General features: G+C 52.9%; 1 protein-coding gene across 1 annotated transcript; it reads left to right on the top strand.

Annotated features, from left to right (window-relative positions):
• The first annotated feature begins 75 nt into the window (after nucleotides 1-75).
• LOC308459823 (mucin-13-like) lies at nucleotides 76-18,999 on the top strand. The gene is made up of 12 exons (XM_080975549.1): nucleotides 76-260; nucleotides 1,038-1,157; nucleotides 1,761-1,886; nucleotides 5,215-5,333; nucleotides 6,814-6,872; nucleotides 8,731-8,897; nucleotides 9,922-10,050; nucleotides 10,429-10,471; nucleotides 12,618-12,655; nucleotides 12,918-12,996; nucleotides 14,877-15,036; nucleotides 18,010-18,999. The coding sequence occupies exons 1-12, from the start codon at nucleotides 95-97 to the stop codon at nucleotides 18,163-18,165; spliced, it is 1,362 nt and encodes a 453-aa protein (XP_080831675.1). The 5' UTR covers nucleotides 76-94; the 3' UTR covers nucleotides 18,166-18,999.

The following is an 18,999-nucleotide window of genomic DNA, read 5'->3' as shown; positions in this document are numbered from 1 at the left end:
GTTCCCCGAGCTCCCTTTGGCGACCCTCCGGCCAGGCAGCCCCCTGGACTCTCCTCCCCCTCCGGGGATTGGCGGAGGCGCCCTGGCCGCGTTAATGAGTGCCAGGTGTGGGGTCAGCGCCCTCCTCTTCCCCCGCCCCCCCCCCCGTGGCCCTGCTTCGCCCCACGGATCCCGGGCGGCCAGGAGGATGTGGGGGGGCGTCTGCTGGCTCGTGGCCGCCTTGCAGGTGGGGCTGGGGGCCGCCTGGGGGCCGCGGGCAGGTAAGTGGCCCCGGGGGAAGGGGCCTCTCCCGGGGGGCTTGGGGGGCTGGCTCAGTGGGGCAGCCTGCCTGCTTGCTGGGGGGCAGCAGCTGCAGCCCCTGGAGGGGCCCTATCCTGCCACTCTGGCCTGGACCTCCTCCGCTAGGGGAGAAGGGAAGAGCTCGCTGGTGCCTCTGGGATGGAAAGACAAAAAGGGAACTTTAATCTGCATTAATTCCTGGTTTTAGGATTCCTGGTTTGGGATTTGAAATCCTCCAGAGGCTGAAAGTCCCTCCAGGGAGATGGTCCCCCCCCCCTTTTCCCCTTCTTCTTCTTCTTTCTCTCTCTCTCTCTCTCTCTCTGGATGGGTTCCCGCTTTTGAGCATTACCTCTGAGGAACCGAATGCGGGTTATGCAATCCAGATCTACGTCAGCTGTTCCCAAGCTTTTTTGGGCAGCCGCCCCCTCAGCTCCACCAACTCATCCCCTGTGCCCACTGCCCTATAAAAAGCACTATTCTCAAGAGCGGTTTGCATAACCCACGAAGAAGGATAATCACACGACTGTAGCATTGGAAGGGGACTAAAGGGCCATCTAGTCCAACCCCCCGTGATGCACAATAAGGCCATGGAATTCAAAATGGTTGCAATTCTTCAAAGTCCAGTTAAAGATTAAATCAGCAGAATGGATGATCTTAGTGCTGCCAGCTTGCCAAAGCCTGATAGGGGCATGGACACGTCTTGCCAAGGGTGCCTGGGTTTCGCAGAGCTGCTGCCAACAAACTTCCATCTCTTTCAGAGCCCAGTACAGCCAACTGGTCAGCAGGATCGGACCCTCCCAGCCCCAGCCCTCCGACATGGACCACGCCACTCCCCAGGTCAACGGCCAGCAGTGGGGCTGCTGCCCCAGGAGAGCAGGGTAAAGCTGAGCGGCTCTTTGCTTGGGGGTGAGACTTGGGGGTGCAGTTAGAGGAAGCCTCCCTAGCCTGGGTGGCGTGCAGTCGTTTCACACTACAACTCCCATCAGCCCCTGCCTCCTGCCTCCATGCTGGCTGGGGATCCTGGGAGATGTAGTCCCAAACACAGAATCCCAGAGGCCATCCAATCTCCACTTAAAAACTTCCAAGGAAGGAGAGCCAACAATCTGCTCCACCGTCAAACAGCTCTTGCCCGTAGGAAGTTATTCCTAAGGTTTAGTCGGAATCTCATTTCTTACCATTTGAAGCCATGGGTTCGAGTTCTGCCTTCTGGAGCAGCAGAAAGCAAAAATTTGAAGGTGGCTCTCACGTCCTCTCTCTGCCTCCTCCAGCAGAGATGCTCCCCCCTTTGGTTTCATCAAACCTAACACAGGTGAGGGGAACCTTTGGCCCTTCCCCTCTTCCCGAACTACAACTCCCAGCAAGCACAGCAGCGGGAGTTGTAGTTCAGCAACGCCTGGAAGAGGCTCTCCAGTGTTTGAAATTCCCTTTCCCATGGGGGGGGGGTGTGTCTTGCTGTCTTCTGACTCTCTGTGTTCCCGCAGAGCCCCCTGCCTGCAGGGGAGAGGAGGACTGCCCCCCTTGGAGCAGCTGCGAGGAGCAGGCCGGGCGCAACTCCTGCCGCTGTGGGCTGGGCTACCACCTCAGCCCCACCCTGGGCTGTGTGCCAGGTAAGGGGGCAGAGCTTGGGTTCGGGGTTCGAATTGTGTCTATGGGGGTGAGTGGGCTGGCCTTTCTGAGCACCCTTACGGAGGGAGCGCGGAGCAAGGGCCCTCCTTGATTGATTGATTGATTGATTGCCTTTATATTCCACCTTTTTCTCCAAATAATAATAATTATTTATACCCCGCCCATCTGACTGGGTCTCCCAGCCACTCTGGCCGGCTTCCAACCAAATATCAAAAACAATACAGCATCAGACATTGAAAACATCCCTAAACAGGGCCACCTTCAGGTGTCTTTTAAAAGTAAAATAGTTGTTTATTTCCTTGACATCTGATGGGAGGGCAGTCCACAGGGTGGGCGCCACCACCAAGAAGGCCCTCTGCCTGGTTCCCTGTAACCTCACTTCTCTCAATGAGGGAACTGTCAGAAGGCCCTCGGACCTGGACCCCAGTGTCTGGGCTGAACGATGGGGGTGGAGAGGCTCCTTCAGGTCTACTGGGCCTTTGAGGCTGTTTAGGACTTTAAAGGTCAGCACCAACACTTTGAATTGTGCTCGGAAACGTACTGGGAGCCAATGTAGGTCTTTCAAGACCGGTGTTATGTGGTTTCGGCAGCCACACCCAGTCACCAGTCTAGCTGCCGCATTCTGGATTAGCTGTAGTTTCTGGGTCACCTTCAAAGGGAGCCCCACATAGAGCGCATTGCAGTAGTCCAAGTGAGAGATAACTAGAGCATGCACCACTCTGGTGAGACAGTCCGCGGGCAGGAAGGGTCTCATCCTGTGTACCAGATGGAGCTGGTATAACATTGCCCCCAGCTCCCAGCCCCTCTAGACGGTCCAGAAGGCTGTTATGGTTGATGGTATCAAAAGCCACTGAGAGATCCAGCAGAACTAGGAAACAGCTCTCACCTTTGTCCCTAGCCGCTCCAAAGAGCTGAAGGTGTCTGCCTCTTAATCCCCCCAACAGCCCTGCAAGGTAGGCTAGGCTGAGAGATTGTGACCGGCCCAAGGAGCCAGCCCCTTCCTGCTGCTTAAGTCCAGGGGTCAAGTAAAGTCACAGAAAGCCAAGGGGGTCTCTGGGATCATAGAACCAGAATTAACAGTTGGGAGGGCCCTCCAAGAGTCATCTAGTCCAACCCCTGCAAGGCAGGAATCAGCTAAAGCTGAAGGCTGAATGTGGGCCTTGCTGCTTACACTCACAGAATTATTGTAGAGTTGGAAAGGCTCCCAAAGGTCATCTAGCCCCCTCCCCAAATAATATATTTTACTATTTTATCACTTGCTGCTTCCCGCCCTGGTCTCCTTTGGGAGGGCGGATGGGTTTAAATGTAAAATGCAAAGAAATAATGTCCTGTAGGGACCTCTGGGACAGACTCTCCTTCCCTGGAGGCTTTTAAGCAGAGGTTGGATGCCTGTCTGTCAGGGATGCTTGAGCTGAGGTGCCTTCATTGCAGGGGGTTGGACTGGATGACCCCTGGGGGTCCCTTGCCATTTGACCATTCGAGGATTCTGTGAAAAATCGGGAGCATCAGGGAGGACAACTGAAGGACAGGCCTGCGGCTTGAGATGGAGGGGAGAGCGATGGCCTCACCTGTCCTCTAGAGGGCGATGGTGGGCCTCTCCTTTTCTGGAAGGGGGAAAGGGAAGTTTGGAGAAGCTGCTTTTCCTCTCTCTTGTGGGGCTGCAGAGGCTCCCCCCCCCCACATTTCCTCTGCCTCCAATGGGCTCCCCCTCCTGGTGTGGAGAGCTGGGCATACATGGCGTTGGCCACAATCCACACCTCTCCTGCGGATTCATGAGAAATAAGTGTTTTGAGGTGCTTCCCCCCCAAAAGCCACATCCAATCTGATTTGAAAATGTCAGCCATATGAAGACCCCTGTGCCCCCCTCTCCACCCACGGGGGGGGGGGCGGGGCGGGACAGACAGATGGACGGCAAATGTGTCCAATGACACGGAAATGCGGCGGGGAAAGGGACCACGAATGGGTGCGCAGCCTCATTCTGCATGTGGACCCTTGGGCTGCAGCCTCTCCCCCCCCCCATAAATATCCCCCCACACTGATGTCCGCTTGGCTCCATTTCAAAGGATGGGGGGGTTGGACTAGATGACCCCCGGGTCCCTCCCAGCGCTACGATTCCGTGAGCAGCCTTTCTCCAGCCTGGTTGAAAAGGCAGCATGAAAACAAAAAAGGAATGGCAAGACAGACTGTAAGAGTCTATTGAGCTGGCTAGATTAAGAGAGGCAATTAGAGCTCACACTAGACAAGAGTTTCAAAAAGCCTGGGGGAAATGCAGAGAATACTTCACAAAACAGTGCCCTAAAATACGTACCTGGACTGGTTTCGATCAATGTCTGCAGGAGATTTTGTGGATATTTAAGTTATAATTAGAAAAACCTTAATGATCATTCATAAAGATAACAGCTTATAAGAAGTAAATAAGGAGGCCAGATATAGGATAAAGGAAGTCTTTTATTTGGTTGGTTGTGTTGTTGTATGTTATGCTTATTGTATTTCAGTATTGGGGGGGTGGAGGGTTTATGTTACGTTGTAAATAAAATTTCTAATAAAAATTCAAAAAATTAAAGAAAAGGCAGCAATAAGGACCGTGCTAATCTTCTCTGTATCGTTCCAATTTTAGTAACATGCTGCATATACAGAAACAATGTACTGTAATGAACTCACTTGCAGGATTTGATTAAGACACTGAACAAATAGAAAATATAAATAGGAGGGTAAAACGTTAAGAACATGTCAATAAGGTAGGATTTCAATTTCAATATACAAGGTATAGAAAATTACATGCAGAAGAAATGAATAAGTGATAAACCAGAAAGGGAAGTTGGGGGAAGGGGAATAGAAATGTAAAATGCAATTTGTGTTTTTATTTTGCTTTTATTTAGTATTGATTATTGTAAATTTTGTTGGGAAACTTTTAATGAAAATAATTTTGAAAAGAAAAGAAAAGGCAGCCTGAGGAGAGCCAGCAGGATTTGGCCGATGGCCCAGTGTCGGCCAGCATCCTGTTCTCCCAGACACCCATGATGGGAAACCCCCAAGTGGGATCCGAGTGCGAGAGCAACCCTCTCTCCTCCTGGGGTTTCCATAGACAGGATTCAAAGCGTTTCTGCCTGCGACTGGGGAGGGCAGAGCGGAGCCATCCTGGCCAGGAGCCATCGAGAGCTGCCTCCACAAATTTGTCCGCCCTTCTGCTGAAGCCACCTAGGCCTCCTGTGGCAGGGAGTTCCACAGTTTAACAATGCGCTCTGGCTTCTCCTCCCCCCTGCCTTGTTCTGATCCCACTTCTGCCCCCTCCCTCTCTCTCTTGCCAAGTCAAGGCCTTCCCCGGCCGGCTCTCGCTGTGGGATTCGGGAAGCCCCGACTGGTCGCTGCCGGGCATCACCTCAGCCGAGTCGCAGCTGCCGTGGGTCACCCTCCAGATCCAGAGATCGGTAAGGGACGCCCCCCTCCCCAATTGGCTGAAGGCTCTATGGGTCCCCATTTGCAGCAGCCAGCTCCTTGTGTGTCCCCCCCCTCCGGCCTTTGTGGTCAGCGGCTTTTAGGGATTCTTCCCCTACCCTCTGCCCTCCCCACCAAGTCCTGGATTATTCATTTGTTTCATACAATTCATTTTTTTTTCTTTTTAAGCCATTCTGGGGGGCTTTCCCCTTTAGCTCAGAGGAAGAACAGAATAGAATAGAATAGAATTTATTATTTATACCCCACCCATCTGGCTGGGTTTCCCAACAAAGTATTAAAATACAGTAGTCTCTTAAACATTAAAAGCTTCCCTAAACAGGGCTGACTTCGGCTGTCTTCTAAAAATCTGGTAGTTGTTTTTCTCTTTGACATCTAACGGGAGGGAGTTCCACAGGGCGGGTGCCACTACCGAGAAGGCCCTCTGCTTGGTTCCCTGTAACTTCACTTCTCACAGTGAGGGAACCGCCAGAAGGCCCTTGGAGCGGGACCTCAGTGTCCAGGCAGAACGATGGGGGTGGAGACGCTCCTTCAGATATACTGGGTTGAGGCCGTTTAGGGCTTTAAAGGTCAGCACCAACAGTTTGAATTGTGCTCGGAAATGTACTGGGAGCCAGTGTAGGTCTTTCAAGACCGGTGTTATGTGGTCTCGGCGGCCGCTCCCAGTCACCAGTCTAGCTGCCGCATTCTGGATTAGTTGTAGTTTCCGGGTCACCTTCAATGGTAGCCCCACGTAGAGCGCATTGCAGTAGTCCAAGCGGGAGATAACCAGAGCATGCACCACTCTGGCAAGACAGTCTGTGGGCAGGCAGGGTCTCAGCCTGCGTACCAGATGGAGCTGGGAGACAGCTGCCCTGGACACGCATTTAACCTGTGCCTCCATGGACAGCTGTGAGTCCAAAATGTCTCCCAGGCTGCGCACCTGGTCCTTCAGGGGCACAGTTACCCCATTCAGGACCAGGGAATCCCCCACAGCAACCCGCTTCCTGTCCCCCAAAAACAGTACTTCTGCCTTGCCAGGATTCAGCCTCAATCTGTTAGCCGCCATCCATCCTCCAACCGCCTCCAGGCACTCACACAGGACCTTCACCGCCTTCACTGGTTCTGATTTAAAGGAGAGGTAGAGCTAGGTGTCATCTGTAGACTGATGAACACCCAGCCCAAACCCCCTGATGATCTCTCCCAGCGGTTTCATATAGATGTTGAAAAGCATGGGGGAGAGGACAGAACCCTGAGGCACCCCACAAGTGAGAGCCCAGGGGTCTGAACACTCATCCCCCCCCCCACTTTCCGAACACGGCCCAGGAAGGAAGAGGGGGGAGCCATTCCATGGCAGTAGCCCCTTCGCTGAGAGCAGTGGTCTGGGACTTGGGGGGGGTGGCATGGTGGGAATTCGGAGCTCCATTGTGGCCTGCTTCTCCCCCCCCCCCCACATTTCCAACTTTTTCTCTCCAGTTCCAACACATCCTGGGGCACCTCGATGGCTACCTGGGCTCTTCTGCCAGAGACCTGACGTAAGTGAGGGGCTGGGAGGGGGGGTTGCATGTCGGGGGGGGGGTCAGGGTGCTTGGGGTTGGGTTCCTGCCCCCCACCTCTAAAACGAGGTGTCCATGTGCATCCATCTGCCTGCTTGCCACTGTGGGGGGGGGGGGGATCACGGCAAGACTGATATCATAGAATGGTGGAGTTGGGGCCCCAAGAGGTCCTCTAGTCTAACCCGCTGCGATGCAGGAATTCACAAGGAAAGCATCCCTGACAGGGTCATCCAACCTCTGCCTTAAAACCTCCAAGGAAGGCGAGTCCACCACCTGCACTATCAATTAATCATTTTAGTTTTTTAAATTATATTTCTGCGCCATTTTTCTTTCAGATGAATCCCAAAGCAGCTTACAAACAATAATTAGCAATGACAGGGCGGAGCATCACCGATCCACATGAATCACATAGAATAATCAACAAATCAGCCAGGGAAACACTTGCAATCTATAATTCGCTGCTAACAAAGCAACGACCCAAAAATAAGCTAAACGTCACACAGCCCTGTCATGTGATTAACAAATCAATATAACATTTATGCTCTATGAAACAGTATTAATGACATTAATGGAATAGTGGCCAGGAGATAAACTAAACACACTCCCTGCCCCACGGCTCATAATATTCCACTTTTCAGCGCATTAAAATACCCATAGCCAGGTGCCTGTGGCAGAGAGACCCCTGAAGGCTCCTGGGGCTGGAGGTGGGGCAGCGCAGGTGAAACCAACCCCCCCATGGCAAATGGAGTCTCTCTCACCCCACATGCGCCCCCTTGACCGCTGGGATCTGCTCCAGGGGCCACATCCTGCCCTTTCCCTGCATTTCATGTGGCAGCGCCTGCCCTTGGGAACTCCCTGCCTCTTGACCTCAACCGGTCGCCTTCCCTGTACTCTTTCTGGTGCCTGCTATAAACATCCTTCTATTGACAGGCCCACTCGGATGCCCAGAACGTTGAGGTGGCTTTAATCTGTTTTAGTATTCTAATTTTTGTAAGTTTTAAAGTGTGGCTGCAATTTTTTTTGTTTTGAGTTTTGCTTTTCCCCCCTCTCCAGTCATAGAATCATAGAATCATAGAGTTGGAAGAGACCACAAGGGCCATCGAGTCCAACCCCCTGCCAAGCAGGAAACACCATCAGAGCACTCCTGACATATGGTTGTCAAGCCTCTGCTTAAAGACCTCCAAAGAAGGAGACTCCACCACACTCCTTGGCAGCAAATGCCACTGTCGAACAGTTCTTCCTGACAGTAAGAGCTGTTCAACAGTGGAATTTGCTGCCAAGGAGTGTGGTGGAGTCTCCTTCTTTGGAGGTCTTTAAGCAGAGGCTTGACAAGTCAAGCAGTGTATAAATTTTATGAAATAACTAAAGAAATAAATAAGTTAAATTTTTTTGGAAAAAAAATTATTAGGCATATCAACATAACATTTTATCCAAAATACATCATCCTCATTACCCCTCCCCCCTCCCCAAAAAGAAAAAACCCAAGAGACTCAGTTCCTCTCTTTGGTTTCTCAGCACGTTATTCTCTGCATGTTATAAAATTGTAAAAATCCTTAATTGATCTATCAATATGTTACTAAAGAAATAAATAAGACCAGGGGAGCTGGCAGTCCCGGATCATTGCCTCCCTCTGCTTCCTCCATATCCACAAAGCACATTTTCTGGGCGCCCACAGAGCTTTGTAAACCGGGCCACAGCCCTGTAAGGCAGGCTGGTTTGGAGGGCGGCTGTTCACCCCAGTGAAGGTAGGTGATGGAGGGGGGAGGAAGGGACTGGGGGGGTTGGGGCTGGGGCAGGCGGACGCCCCCCTGACCCTACCTCACCTGTCGCTCCCCAGGTGGCCCAGCTCCGAAGTGACCCTGTTCCACCATTTCTCCGCACGGGCGCCAGTCACCAGCCGGCAGGTGGTGGAGGCCGTGGCCACCTTCCGGGCACAGTGCCACGAAAGCAGCCACATGGGCCCCCCCGCATGTGCTCTCCTGCGCAAGGCGGGCCCCTACCAGAGTGAGTGGAAGGGAGCGGGGGGGGGGTGTGTCCCGGGAAAAGGTCCGGGTCTGTCAGGGCAAGGGAGGCGGGGGGGGGGGGCTGGCAGGCCTGGCGCTTGCGAAGGCAGGAGGGGTTTCCCCAGCCACTCTGGGCGGCTTCGAACAGAACACTAAAAGCAGAATAAAACTTCAAACATTAAAAAGCTTCCCTAAACAGGGCTGCCTTTAGATGTCTTCTAAAAGTTGTTTTTCTCTTTGACATCTGGTGGGAGGGCGTTTCACAGGGCGGGTGCCACCACCAAGAAGGCCCTCTGCCTGGTTCCCTGTAGCTTCACTTCTCGCAAGACCCTCGGAGCTGGACCTCAGTGTCTGGGCAGAATGATGGGGGTGGAGATGTTCCTTCAGGTCTACTGGGCCTTTGAGGCCGTTTAGGGTTTTCAAGGTCAGCACCAACACTTTGACTTGTGCTCAGAAATGTACTGGGAGCCAGTGTAGGTCTTTCACGTTATGTGGTGTCTGCAGCCACTCAGTTCCCAGTCTAGCTGCCGCAGACTGTTGGTGGGGGGGTCCTCCCTGCGACTGGGCTGCCCTCCTTTAGAAAAGGACATTGCAGAGTTGGAAAAGGATTGCAGAAGAGCCTGACTTTGGGGACTTTTAGTTTGGGGAAAAGGGTAGTAAGAAACACGCCATGATCGGAGTTATAACCCGTAAAATTCAGAGAAATAATTCGTAACACGGAGAAAGCCAAGAGGGAGAAGCTTTTCTCTCTCCTAGTGCTAAAAGTCTGGGGCATCCTATGAGTCAGATAAAGGAAAGCGGAGTTGAACTGTGGGACTCCCTGCCTCATGAGACGGGGATGGCTTCAAAAGAGGATAAGGCAAATTCATGGAGGAGGAGGAGGAGTTGGAGGGGAGAGCTGCTCTTGTGCTGGGATCCTGCCTGCGGATCTCCCCCCGGAGGCTGGTCTTGCTTGGCCCCTTTGGGCCGGATCCTGCAGCCTCCGCTCAGCCCCGGCTGCCCTGCCCCTCTCTCTCCCTCCACAGGCCTGAGCCTCTGCCTCTTTGACGTCTGCGACTCCCTCTCCACCAGCTGCTCCTTCCAAGACGGCCTCGTCCGATGCACCTGCCGGCCCGGCCACTTCCAGGCGCACCCAGCCGACCGCACCTGCGCAGGTGTGGCTCCCCGGGGGGGGAGGGGGGAGCCTGGGCCGGCCCTCCAAGGGGTTTCCAGGCTCCCAGCCAGATGGGAGGGGCAGGGACCCAGCACCCCCCACCCCGAAACCCTGGGAGGCAGAGGAGACCCCCAGTCAGAGGTGGGGTGGGAGGGGGTCCTCCCTTGAGGACGTGTGAACTGGCCCCTTGGTCATCACTGCCTGGATGGTGGGAAGGGGGGTCGTGGGGCAGAGCACCACTTGGGGGGCACGTCAATTCCCCTTGTCTGGGATTCTTCAGCTGAGACCTCTGCATTGCAGGGGGTTGGGCTGGATGACCCCTGGGGTCCCTCCTGTGATTCATGCTTGTTCTCTCTCTTCTCCCTCCTGCGCCCCAAAGAATGCAGCAGTGGATTTTGGCTGCAGAACGGCACCTGCACCAGGTGAGTTTCCCTGGGGGGGGGGTCCCTGTGGCGACTTGCCAGGGGCGGGGGCACCTCCTTCCACCTCCCTCTGAAAGGGAGCCCCCCAGCAGGGCCTGAGCGCAGCGGCCCCCTCCCCAGACCCCCCTCACTTATTGTGGCTGTTACTCCCCCCCCCCCCATAAAAAACAAGCCAGCAGCAAGCAGTGGCGTAGCAAGGTCAGCTGGGACCCAGTGCGGAAAATTTATTGTCACCCCCACCCCAATTGAAATTATTAAAAGAAGGGAAAAGAAGAGACTTGGGCAGGTGTCCCATTTTGGTGCCCTGGCTCCATCCCAAGAGGTCTCTGGCCATGTGCAGAAATCCTCTGGGGTTCCGGCCCAGAAAAGTCCCTGCAGGCTGCGAAAGGCTCCCTTTGAGACGACCTTGGAGGTTTCTTGCAACATTTTATGACCGCTCTCTATCTCCTCTGCTGAGGTGGCTCCTGGCTGGACCTGCCCTGGGGGGCAAACTCCATCTCCCTGCCTTCTGCTCCTCCTGGCTTTTTCTTTTTTGGGGGGGGGGGTGTGGCTACCAGGGAGTGCCTTTTGCAGCTGCTTCCATTTCTGACCTCCTCTCTTCTTCTTCTTCTTCCTCCCTCCCTGAGCTGCCCCCTCCAGGACCAGGTGGGCTCCAGGGTCTGGGCAGAAGCTGCAGGGGCTTCTCCCACCTCATTCTTCCCCTGAGCCAGCGGCTGAAGGGGACCTGGAGGCCGTAGGATCAGACCCAAGGGGCCCCACCTGCTCCAGCCTCCTCTTCTCGTCCCTTTTTTAAAAATACATTTTTATCGGGTTTTTTAACATATCATTTCCAACAATCATATAACATAACTTCTTGTCTTATACAATATTTTAGACTTCCATCAACACCTCTGATGATTTTTCGTTCTTTATCACTTATTCTGCATTTTTTAATTTCTCTATTACTCCTAATTATCATTAACTAATAACTCTCCTCATCGTCTTTCTTGCAATATTTCAAATAGTCCTCCTTACAAAACTTCTTGCAGTCTCTAGCCTCCTCTTCTCACGGGGGTCACCCAGATGCCCCCAAGGGAAACCCACAAGCTCATGGCTACCCATCACCCTCTTACAGAATCACAGCATTGTCCAGGTGGGAGGGACCCCCAAAGGCCATCTAGTCCAACCCCCTGCAATGCAGGAATCTCACCTAGATCACGCATGACAGGCGGCCATCCAACCTCCTTCATGAATTTGTCTCATCCTCTTTTCAAGCCATCCAGGTTGGTCGCTATCACTTTCTCCCGTGGCAGAGTTCCACAGGTTAACTGTATTGCATGAAGGACTTTATTTTATCCATTTGAACCCCAGGTTCCCCTGTAATGAGAGAGACTCCTCTCTCTGCCTTCTCCATGCCATTCCTCATTTTGTAAACTTCTTTATTTTTATTTTTTTTAAATGCTTTTTATTGAGTTTTCTTTAACATAAACAAAACAAAATAAATGCACTGAAGTTCTACAATCCTATGTACACTTATTTTCCCAACGCTCCGTCGAGCACAGACTTCCCTCCCTCCCTTCAACAAGTTTTCATAGTAATCTTTCATTTTTCGCAGGTTCTCCATAACATCCTATTCACATCATAAGATTTATTTTAATCCTACTACAGTTTTTAAACTTCTACAATTATTACGTATATACTCCACAAATTTACTCCACTCACTTCTGAACTTAGTTTCCTCTTGGTTACGGATCCTGCGGGTCAGTTTGCTAATTCCACATATTCAACCATTTTTGTCTGCCACTCCACTAATGTTGGTACTTCCTGAGTTTTCTATTTTGGGGCTACTAAGACTCTGGCGGCAGTCGTAGCACACATGAATAATCTCTGGTCTGCTCCTATCAACCCCGGCGAAAAAGCTTCTGGGCTTTTTGGGGAATGTATATCTGAACAATTTTTTCAATTCGTCTTAAATCATATCCCAATTGTTTTTTTATTTTCTCACATGTCCACCCCATGTGAAAAAAATCTCCATCCTTCGCTTTACATTTCCAACATATAAACTTCTTTCGATGAGATTTCTGCCCTGCAGGGGGGGGGGTCCCTTCCAACTCCCCCATTCTATGACCCTACCTGCCTTAACCTTCCATCCCCTTTTCTCTCCCAGGTGTCCATTTGGGTTCGGTGGTGCCGGCTGCCAGGAGCGTAAGTGCCCTCCCTGCCCCCTGCCCTCATGGGGCAAGTTGGTGCCCATTTCCCCCCACCTCCTTAATCCCCCCTGGGCAAAGGGGCATGAGGGGGGGCCCTGCAGTGGCTGGATCAGGCCAGAGGGACCCCCCTTGGCCAGCGTCCTGTCCTCCCCATGGCCAACCAGTGGCTCCTCTCTGGGGAGCGTAAGAGCCCTTGGGGGGGGGGACTTGGGCTCACCTGGTTCCCCTTTGGGGCTGACTCCTCTCTGCCCCCCCAGCCTTCCTGCTGGCCTTGGTGGTCGTCTCTGGCCTCGCTGGTCTCCTCCTGCTGCTGCTCATCGCTGGGTCTCTTTCCAGGTAAGGGGGGTGTGAGTCTCCCCCGGAAAAATCCCGCTATCTGGCTACAGACCAGTTTGCCTCTTGCTCTCCCTGGAAGCCGCAGGATCTGGCATCTGGTTGGCCCTTGTGAGAAGAGGAGGCTGGACCGGATGGGCCTGATCCTGAAGCCAGGCTTGTCTTATGCTCTTTTTTTAAAAAAAATAAATTTTTATTAGTTTTACATGAAGGTTATACACCATAACCTTTCACACATTAAAAAGGGGTTCTTTCGAACCTTGAAACCTCCTTCCTTCCCTCCCTGGGTTCCAATTCTAAATTTTATTCCTGCATCTTTTGCTGAGTGCAATCTGTCTGTTATATAATCACAGTATCCAAAATCCATGTTACATTACAAGCGTCAGTGTATTCCTGCCAATGGTTTCAACTGTTTACAGTGGTCTCTCAAATATGTTAGAAAGTTATTCCAGTCCTTTTAAGAATACTTGGTCTTCCTGGGTTCTGATCTCTCCCTTCAGTCTCGCCATTCCTGCATATTCCATCTTCTCTGCTCGGTCTTTCTCCTTCTTTCCATCTCTGTGCTAAGAGCATCCTTGCTGCTGTCATTGCATACATAAGCAGTCTTTTATTTTCTTTTGGTAGTTCCGCACCTATAATGCCTAACAAAAAAGCCTCTGGTTTGGGGACAAAAATCATCTTAAACATTTTTTTCCAACTCATTATATATCATTTTCCAGAAAGCTTTTACCACCCCATCGTCTTGTGCTCTTAACTCTCCTCGTCGCTCCGATTCCTTCATTGCATGTTCTTTCTCCTCGTGCAGAAGAACACAACTGGCCTCCTTGCCTTGGGGAGGGTGGGGGCTTTTGGGGGGACATTGCTGGCCCCTACCCTTGGCCCATGAGGGGAGACTAAACACAGCATCAGGGTGCCCGCCTGGAAACCAATGCCCCCCCCCCCCCGTGGAAAGATGTGTGGATCCAGAATTGGCCTCCACAGTCACTTACGAACTCATTGTTCAAACCATGTTGATAGATAGATAATTTATTATGGTCATATTACTGCTGATAAAACACACTTGGGGGTACAATCCCAGAAGGAAAACAAACATTTAAAACAATGTACAACAATAAATTTAAAATTTATAAATGAAATAAGCGTATAGACACTTAAAACTTTAAGATAAGCTACCGCAGAGAGATGACCCAGAGTCACCCATGGAACCGAGTTTGGGGATTTTCTTAACGAACTAGTTTGGGTCGGGGGATGGTCTGTGCCTACAGATCTGTACACAGAATCTGGCGACCATCCGGGTCGTCTTCTGATCTTTGCCTAACAGGAAAAGGTCAATTTTTTGCTTTTCTGGGAGGTCAGCGAGCCTCACCAGCAGGAGATCAATGGTCTCACTACATGCCTCTTCATAAAAGGGGCATCTAAAGAACAAGTGCTCTGGGCTTCCTATCTCCCCCAATGAACAGGCGCAAAGTCTCTGAGCATGTGGGACTTTTTTAAAGGCTCCTTCCAGGACCGGTGAGGGCAGAGCCCGAGCTTCTGGCGAATGTAAAGGCCCTTCTTGCATTTTTGGATATGAGAAAGAAGAGATATGCTGCCGGTGCGGCTATATATCTCTCGATTTCTCCAGTTTTATAGAACCATCTTACTCGGCTACGAGGGATCGCCAAAGAAAGAAAAAGAAGCAAAGTGTCTCTTTTTTGGGGGGATGGAAAGAAAGACCCCCTTCTTGCCTAGCAAACAATTGGGGGAGGCTGAGCTGGCCAGGAGCCTTACTCTGGAGGACATGGGGCTCCTCTTCCTCTTCCTCTTCCTCTTCCTCCTCCTTGGACCTCTCCTCCCTCCCCTGGGCTGCCCTCCCTCCCTCTCTCTTTCTCCCCTCCCCACAGAAGCACCCGGCCCCCCAAGGAGGACCTCAAGGAGACCCCTGACGCCCCGCAGCTCCCCCTGCACGCCTCCTCCACCTTGAGCCTGCCCCGCGTGAGGCCTCCGTGGACCCTGGAGGAGGCCGAGATGAGGAGAGGGGACCGCCTGTCCCTCTGGGGCCCGGTGAGCATTGGCTGGGGGGGTCGGGGGGGTCTGTCTTCTGTAACTCAGCCAAGGGGCACCTGGCGGTCTTCCCTGCCTTGGTTTTCACAAGAAGGGCAAAGAAGGGGGCAAGGCAGGAACACTCCCCTCCCCGCATGTCCACCCCTGTGCCCGAGAGGGGCAGGGTGCCCACTGCTAAGGGGGGGGGTGAGCACTGGAGAAGCTGGTCAAGCAAGGATGGGGCAGCCAGGAGCCAGTCCAAGACCCCCTCCCTTCATTTTGAAGGGAGCGCAGTTCAAAGTGTTGGTGCTGACCTTGAAAGCCCTCAACGGCCTCAAGGGCCCAGTAGACCTGAAGGAGCATCTCCATCCCAGACACCAGGGTCCATCTCCCAAAGGCCTTCTGGCGGTTCCCTCCCTGCAAAAAGTGAGGTTACAGGAAATCAGGCTGAGGGCCTTCTCGGTGGTGGCACCCACCCTGTGGAACACCCCCCCCCCAATCAGATGTAAAGGAAATAAACTACCAAACTTTTAGAAGACATCTGAAGGCTGCCCTGTTTAGGGAGGCTTTTAATGTTTGATGTTTTATTCTGTTCTTAATGTTCTGTAGGGAGCCACCCAGAGTGACTGGGAAACCCAGCCAGATGGATGGGGTATTAATAATAATAATAATAATAATAATAATAATAATAATACTTAAACTCCACCCATCTGTCCGGGTTTTCCCAGCCACTCTGGGCGGCTTCCAACAGGAGATTAAAGGTAAAGGGACCCCTGACCATTAGGTCCAGTCATGGCCGACTCTGGGGTTGCGGCGCTCATCTCGCTTTATTGGCCGAGGGAGCCGGCGTACAGCTTCCGGGTCATGTAGCCAGCAGGACTAAGCTGCTTCTGGCGAACCAGAGCAGCGCACGGAAACGCCGTTTACCTTCCCGCCGGAGCGGTACCTATTGATCTACTTGCACCTTGACATGCTTTTGAACTGCTAGGTGGGCAGGAGCAGGGACCGAGCAACGGGAGCTCACTCTGTCGCGGGGATTCGAACCACCGACCTTCTGATTGGCAAGTCCTAGGCTCTGTGGTTTAACCCACAGCGCCACCCACATCAGTCATTTAAAAACTTCCCTCACAGAGGGAAGCATTCACCACCCTGCAGAGCCCATCGTCCAGCCCTTCCAGCTTGCTTTTATTAGCCAGGATGGGCAAGGATCAGGGAGACAGGTGGTTGGTTTCACTCGTCCAAGCAGCCTGTCTGCAGCCTCGGAGGTAACAGGTTGGAATCGATCCCATGCAACTTGACTAGACAGGACTCTAGCACTCTCCTGTCCTGGCCCCGCTCCCACAGTGGACAAATAAAATAAATTATTATTATTATTTGAACACATGGGATGGTCCAGGCTAAGGATGGGGACCCCCTGGTCCTCTGATGGCTGGACCCCAATTTCCACCACCATCATCCCTGGGGCGAATGGGGTGTTCGGAGTGGGGTCATGCCTCTGATGGGGGGCACACTGTGCTGATTCTGGGGCAGTTTGCCCACCTCCCTCCTGCACTCTGTTGACACCTGTGGCTCCCGGAAGCTTCCGGCAGGTGACACTCCCAGAATGGCTGAACCAGGTGAGGGCAGCTGATGGGTCTCAGACCCAAAGGCAGTTTGGGACTTTGCCTGCGTGTGAAGACAGGCTCCAGCGGATGGGGCCCATGAGGCCAAGAGGTGGCCCAAGGCTCAAGAAGGTGGTTTCTGCAAGTGGGGGGCAGGTGGGGCTCATCAATCTGGGAAGGGAGCCCATCCAGGAGGAGGAAAACTCTGACCCTAAACCTCCACTGTCCTGTGGGACATCTTCAGGAGAAGAAAAGGCTGAGGGGTGAACCCTCCACAAAGGCAGAGTGAAGTCCCGAAGACGGTTGGGTGGCGCCTTGTAGTAATAATAATAATAGTAATAGTAATAATAATAATAATAATAATATATTTATACCCCGCCCATCTGACTGAGTTTCCCCAGCCACTCTGGGTGGTTCCCAATCAAGTGTTGAAAAATAATACAGCATTAAATATTAAAAACTTCCCTGAAGAGGGCTGCCTTCAAATGTCTTTTAAAGATAAGCTAGCTGCTGATTTCCTTGACATCTGATGGGAGGGTGTTGCACAGGGCGGGCGCCACTACCGAGAAGGCCCTCTGCCTGGTTCCCTGTAACCTCACTTCTTGCAGGGAGGGAACTGCCAGAAGGCCCTCGGAGCTGGACCTCAGTGTCCAGGCAGAACGATGGGGGTGGAGATGCTCCTTCAGGTCTACTGGGCCTTTGAGGCCGTTCAGGGCTTTAAAGGTCAGCACCAACACTTTGAATTGTGCTCAGAAACGTACTGGGAGCCAATGTAGGTCTTTCAAGACCGGTGTTATGTGGTCCCGGCGGCCATTCCCAGTCACCAGTCTAGCTGCCGAATTCTGGATTAATTGCAGTTTCTGGGTCACCTTCAAAGGTAGCCCCACGTAGAGCGCATGGCAGTAGTCCAAGCGGGAGATAACCAGAGCGTGCACCAGTCTGGCGAGACAGTCTTCCAGCAACTCCTGCAGCCCAGCTGGTGCCAAACGCCTTGCTCTGCTTTCCTTGGGACCCCGTCAGCCTGGCAAGAGGGGGGCCTTGCAACCTGGGCAGGCCAGGACCCCCAAGCCCCCTGCCCAGGCTTGCATCCCAGAGAGTTCACTCTGGGGCTGCTCATGCCGCTGTTCCACCCCCAGAGGTACACTCCCTTGTCCCTCGAGACAGAGGGATGCCGCCCACATCACTGCCTGTGGGCCATGTTGCAGGTTGGCGTCGAAGGAAGTCAAGTTCCCCTGGAGGGTCCAAAATGTGTCCCCCCTCCACACACACCCAAATCCTTAGTTTAGTCCAGAGGTCAGCCTGTCCCTCTGGCTGCGCAGGTGGGATCCTTGACAGGAGATGTGGGGCGCTGCCTGTCCCGCCCCCTGAGCCCCATTCCTCTTGTGCCTTGCAGGACGTGGGGCAGCGCCCGGCAAATGCCCCCCGGCTGAAGACGTTCCTGGGGTCCTCGAGCTCCCTGCCCTCCCCCCCACAGCCGCTGGGCGGCTGCCACAACCTCGTCTTTGTCAGCGACGCCGCCGAGGAGAAGGACAGGAGGAGCTATTTCTGAAGGAGGAGCTGGGGTCCCCTCTCTGCCCCCGTCAACCTGCTCCTGGATCTCCCCGGGCAAGGGGGCGCCCGCATCGGGTGCCAGGGCAGCCTTCAGGCTTTCTGCTGCCAAGGATTTCTTCCCCACGAGGGTTTGGCTGCCACAAGACCCACAAAGTGGCCGAGGGGCCTGAGCTGAGGGTTTGAGGCTTCAGTCTGGATGAACGTCAGGGCTTTGAGTTATGGGGCAGCTGCGTTTTCCTTGCCCTGGACAGTTTGTTCTGGGGTGGGGTGGTTTTAAAAAACAACAACCCGAGAAATGGCCTTGGAAGCCGAGGCAGAGAAGTGGCCGTGGGGCAGGGGCCGCTTTGCCCTTCCTGCTTGTCCTCTCAGGTTCACCCCAAACCTGCTTTCCTCATCTCTGTGGGGCAAACCGTAAAAGAGGGAAAGTGGATTTTGGGGTGGGGGGTTGGGGGGGGGCAAATGGCAGGAGGAAAAGGCCAGACACAGAGATTGCTCTTCCACTTCCAATTGCAGGTTTTGAGGCTGATCTTCCCTTTCCAAAAAGCCCCAGATAGCTGTCTCAAGAAATACACAACTTCCTGCTCCTTATAACTCGGTCGTCAGGTTGCCCAGGAGCTATTAGCCTTGCAGGACACCCCCAAAATGCAGGGGGGAGACTTCCGCAGCTGTTTTTTGGCCCTGGGAAAACAGGGATCTAAAGAATTGCTGGAATTTTTTAACTGAAATCCTCTTTGCTGTTTATTCTTAGATAACCACCTGTGTTTTAAACAACCCTTTTCTGTAAAATGGGTACACTTAAATAAACATCTTCTTTGCCAGTGTGCAAAAACAA

The sequence above is a fragment of the Podarcis pityusensis genome, assembly GCF_964106645.2.
Source record: "Podarcis pityusensis genome assembly, chromosome: 12".
NCBI lineage: Eukaryota > Metazoa > Chordata > Lepidosauria > Squamata > Lacertidae > Podarcis > Podarcis pityusensis.
The sequence above is the reverse complement of the archived record's forward strand: the minus strand, read 5'-3'. Positions and strand labels throughout refer to the sequence as shown.

Excerpts from the sequence above, each read along its gene's own strand:
- LOC308459823 (XM_080975549.1), top strand. The coding sequence starts at position 95 with ATGAGTGCCAGGTGTGGGGTCAGCGCCCTCCTCTTCCCCCGCCCCCCC. Across the intron at positions 8,898-9,921 it reads CAAGGCGGGCCCCTACCAGA|GCCTGAGCCTCTGCCTCTTT; the intron begins GTGAGTGGAAGG and ends CTCCCTCCACAG. Across the intron at positions 10,472-12,617 it reads CAGAACGGCACCTGCACCAG|GTGTCCATTTGGGTTCGGTG; the intron begins GTGAGTTTCCCT and ends TTTCTCTCCCAG.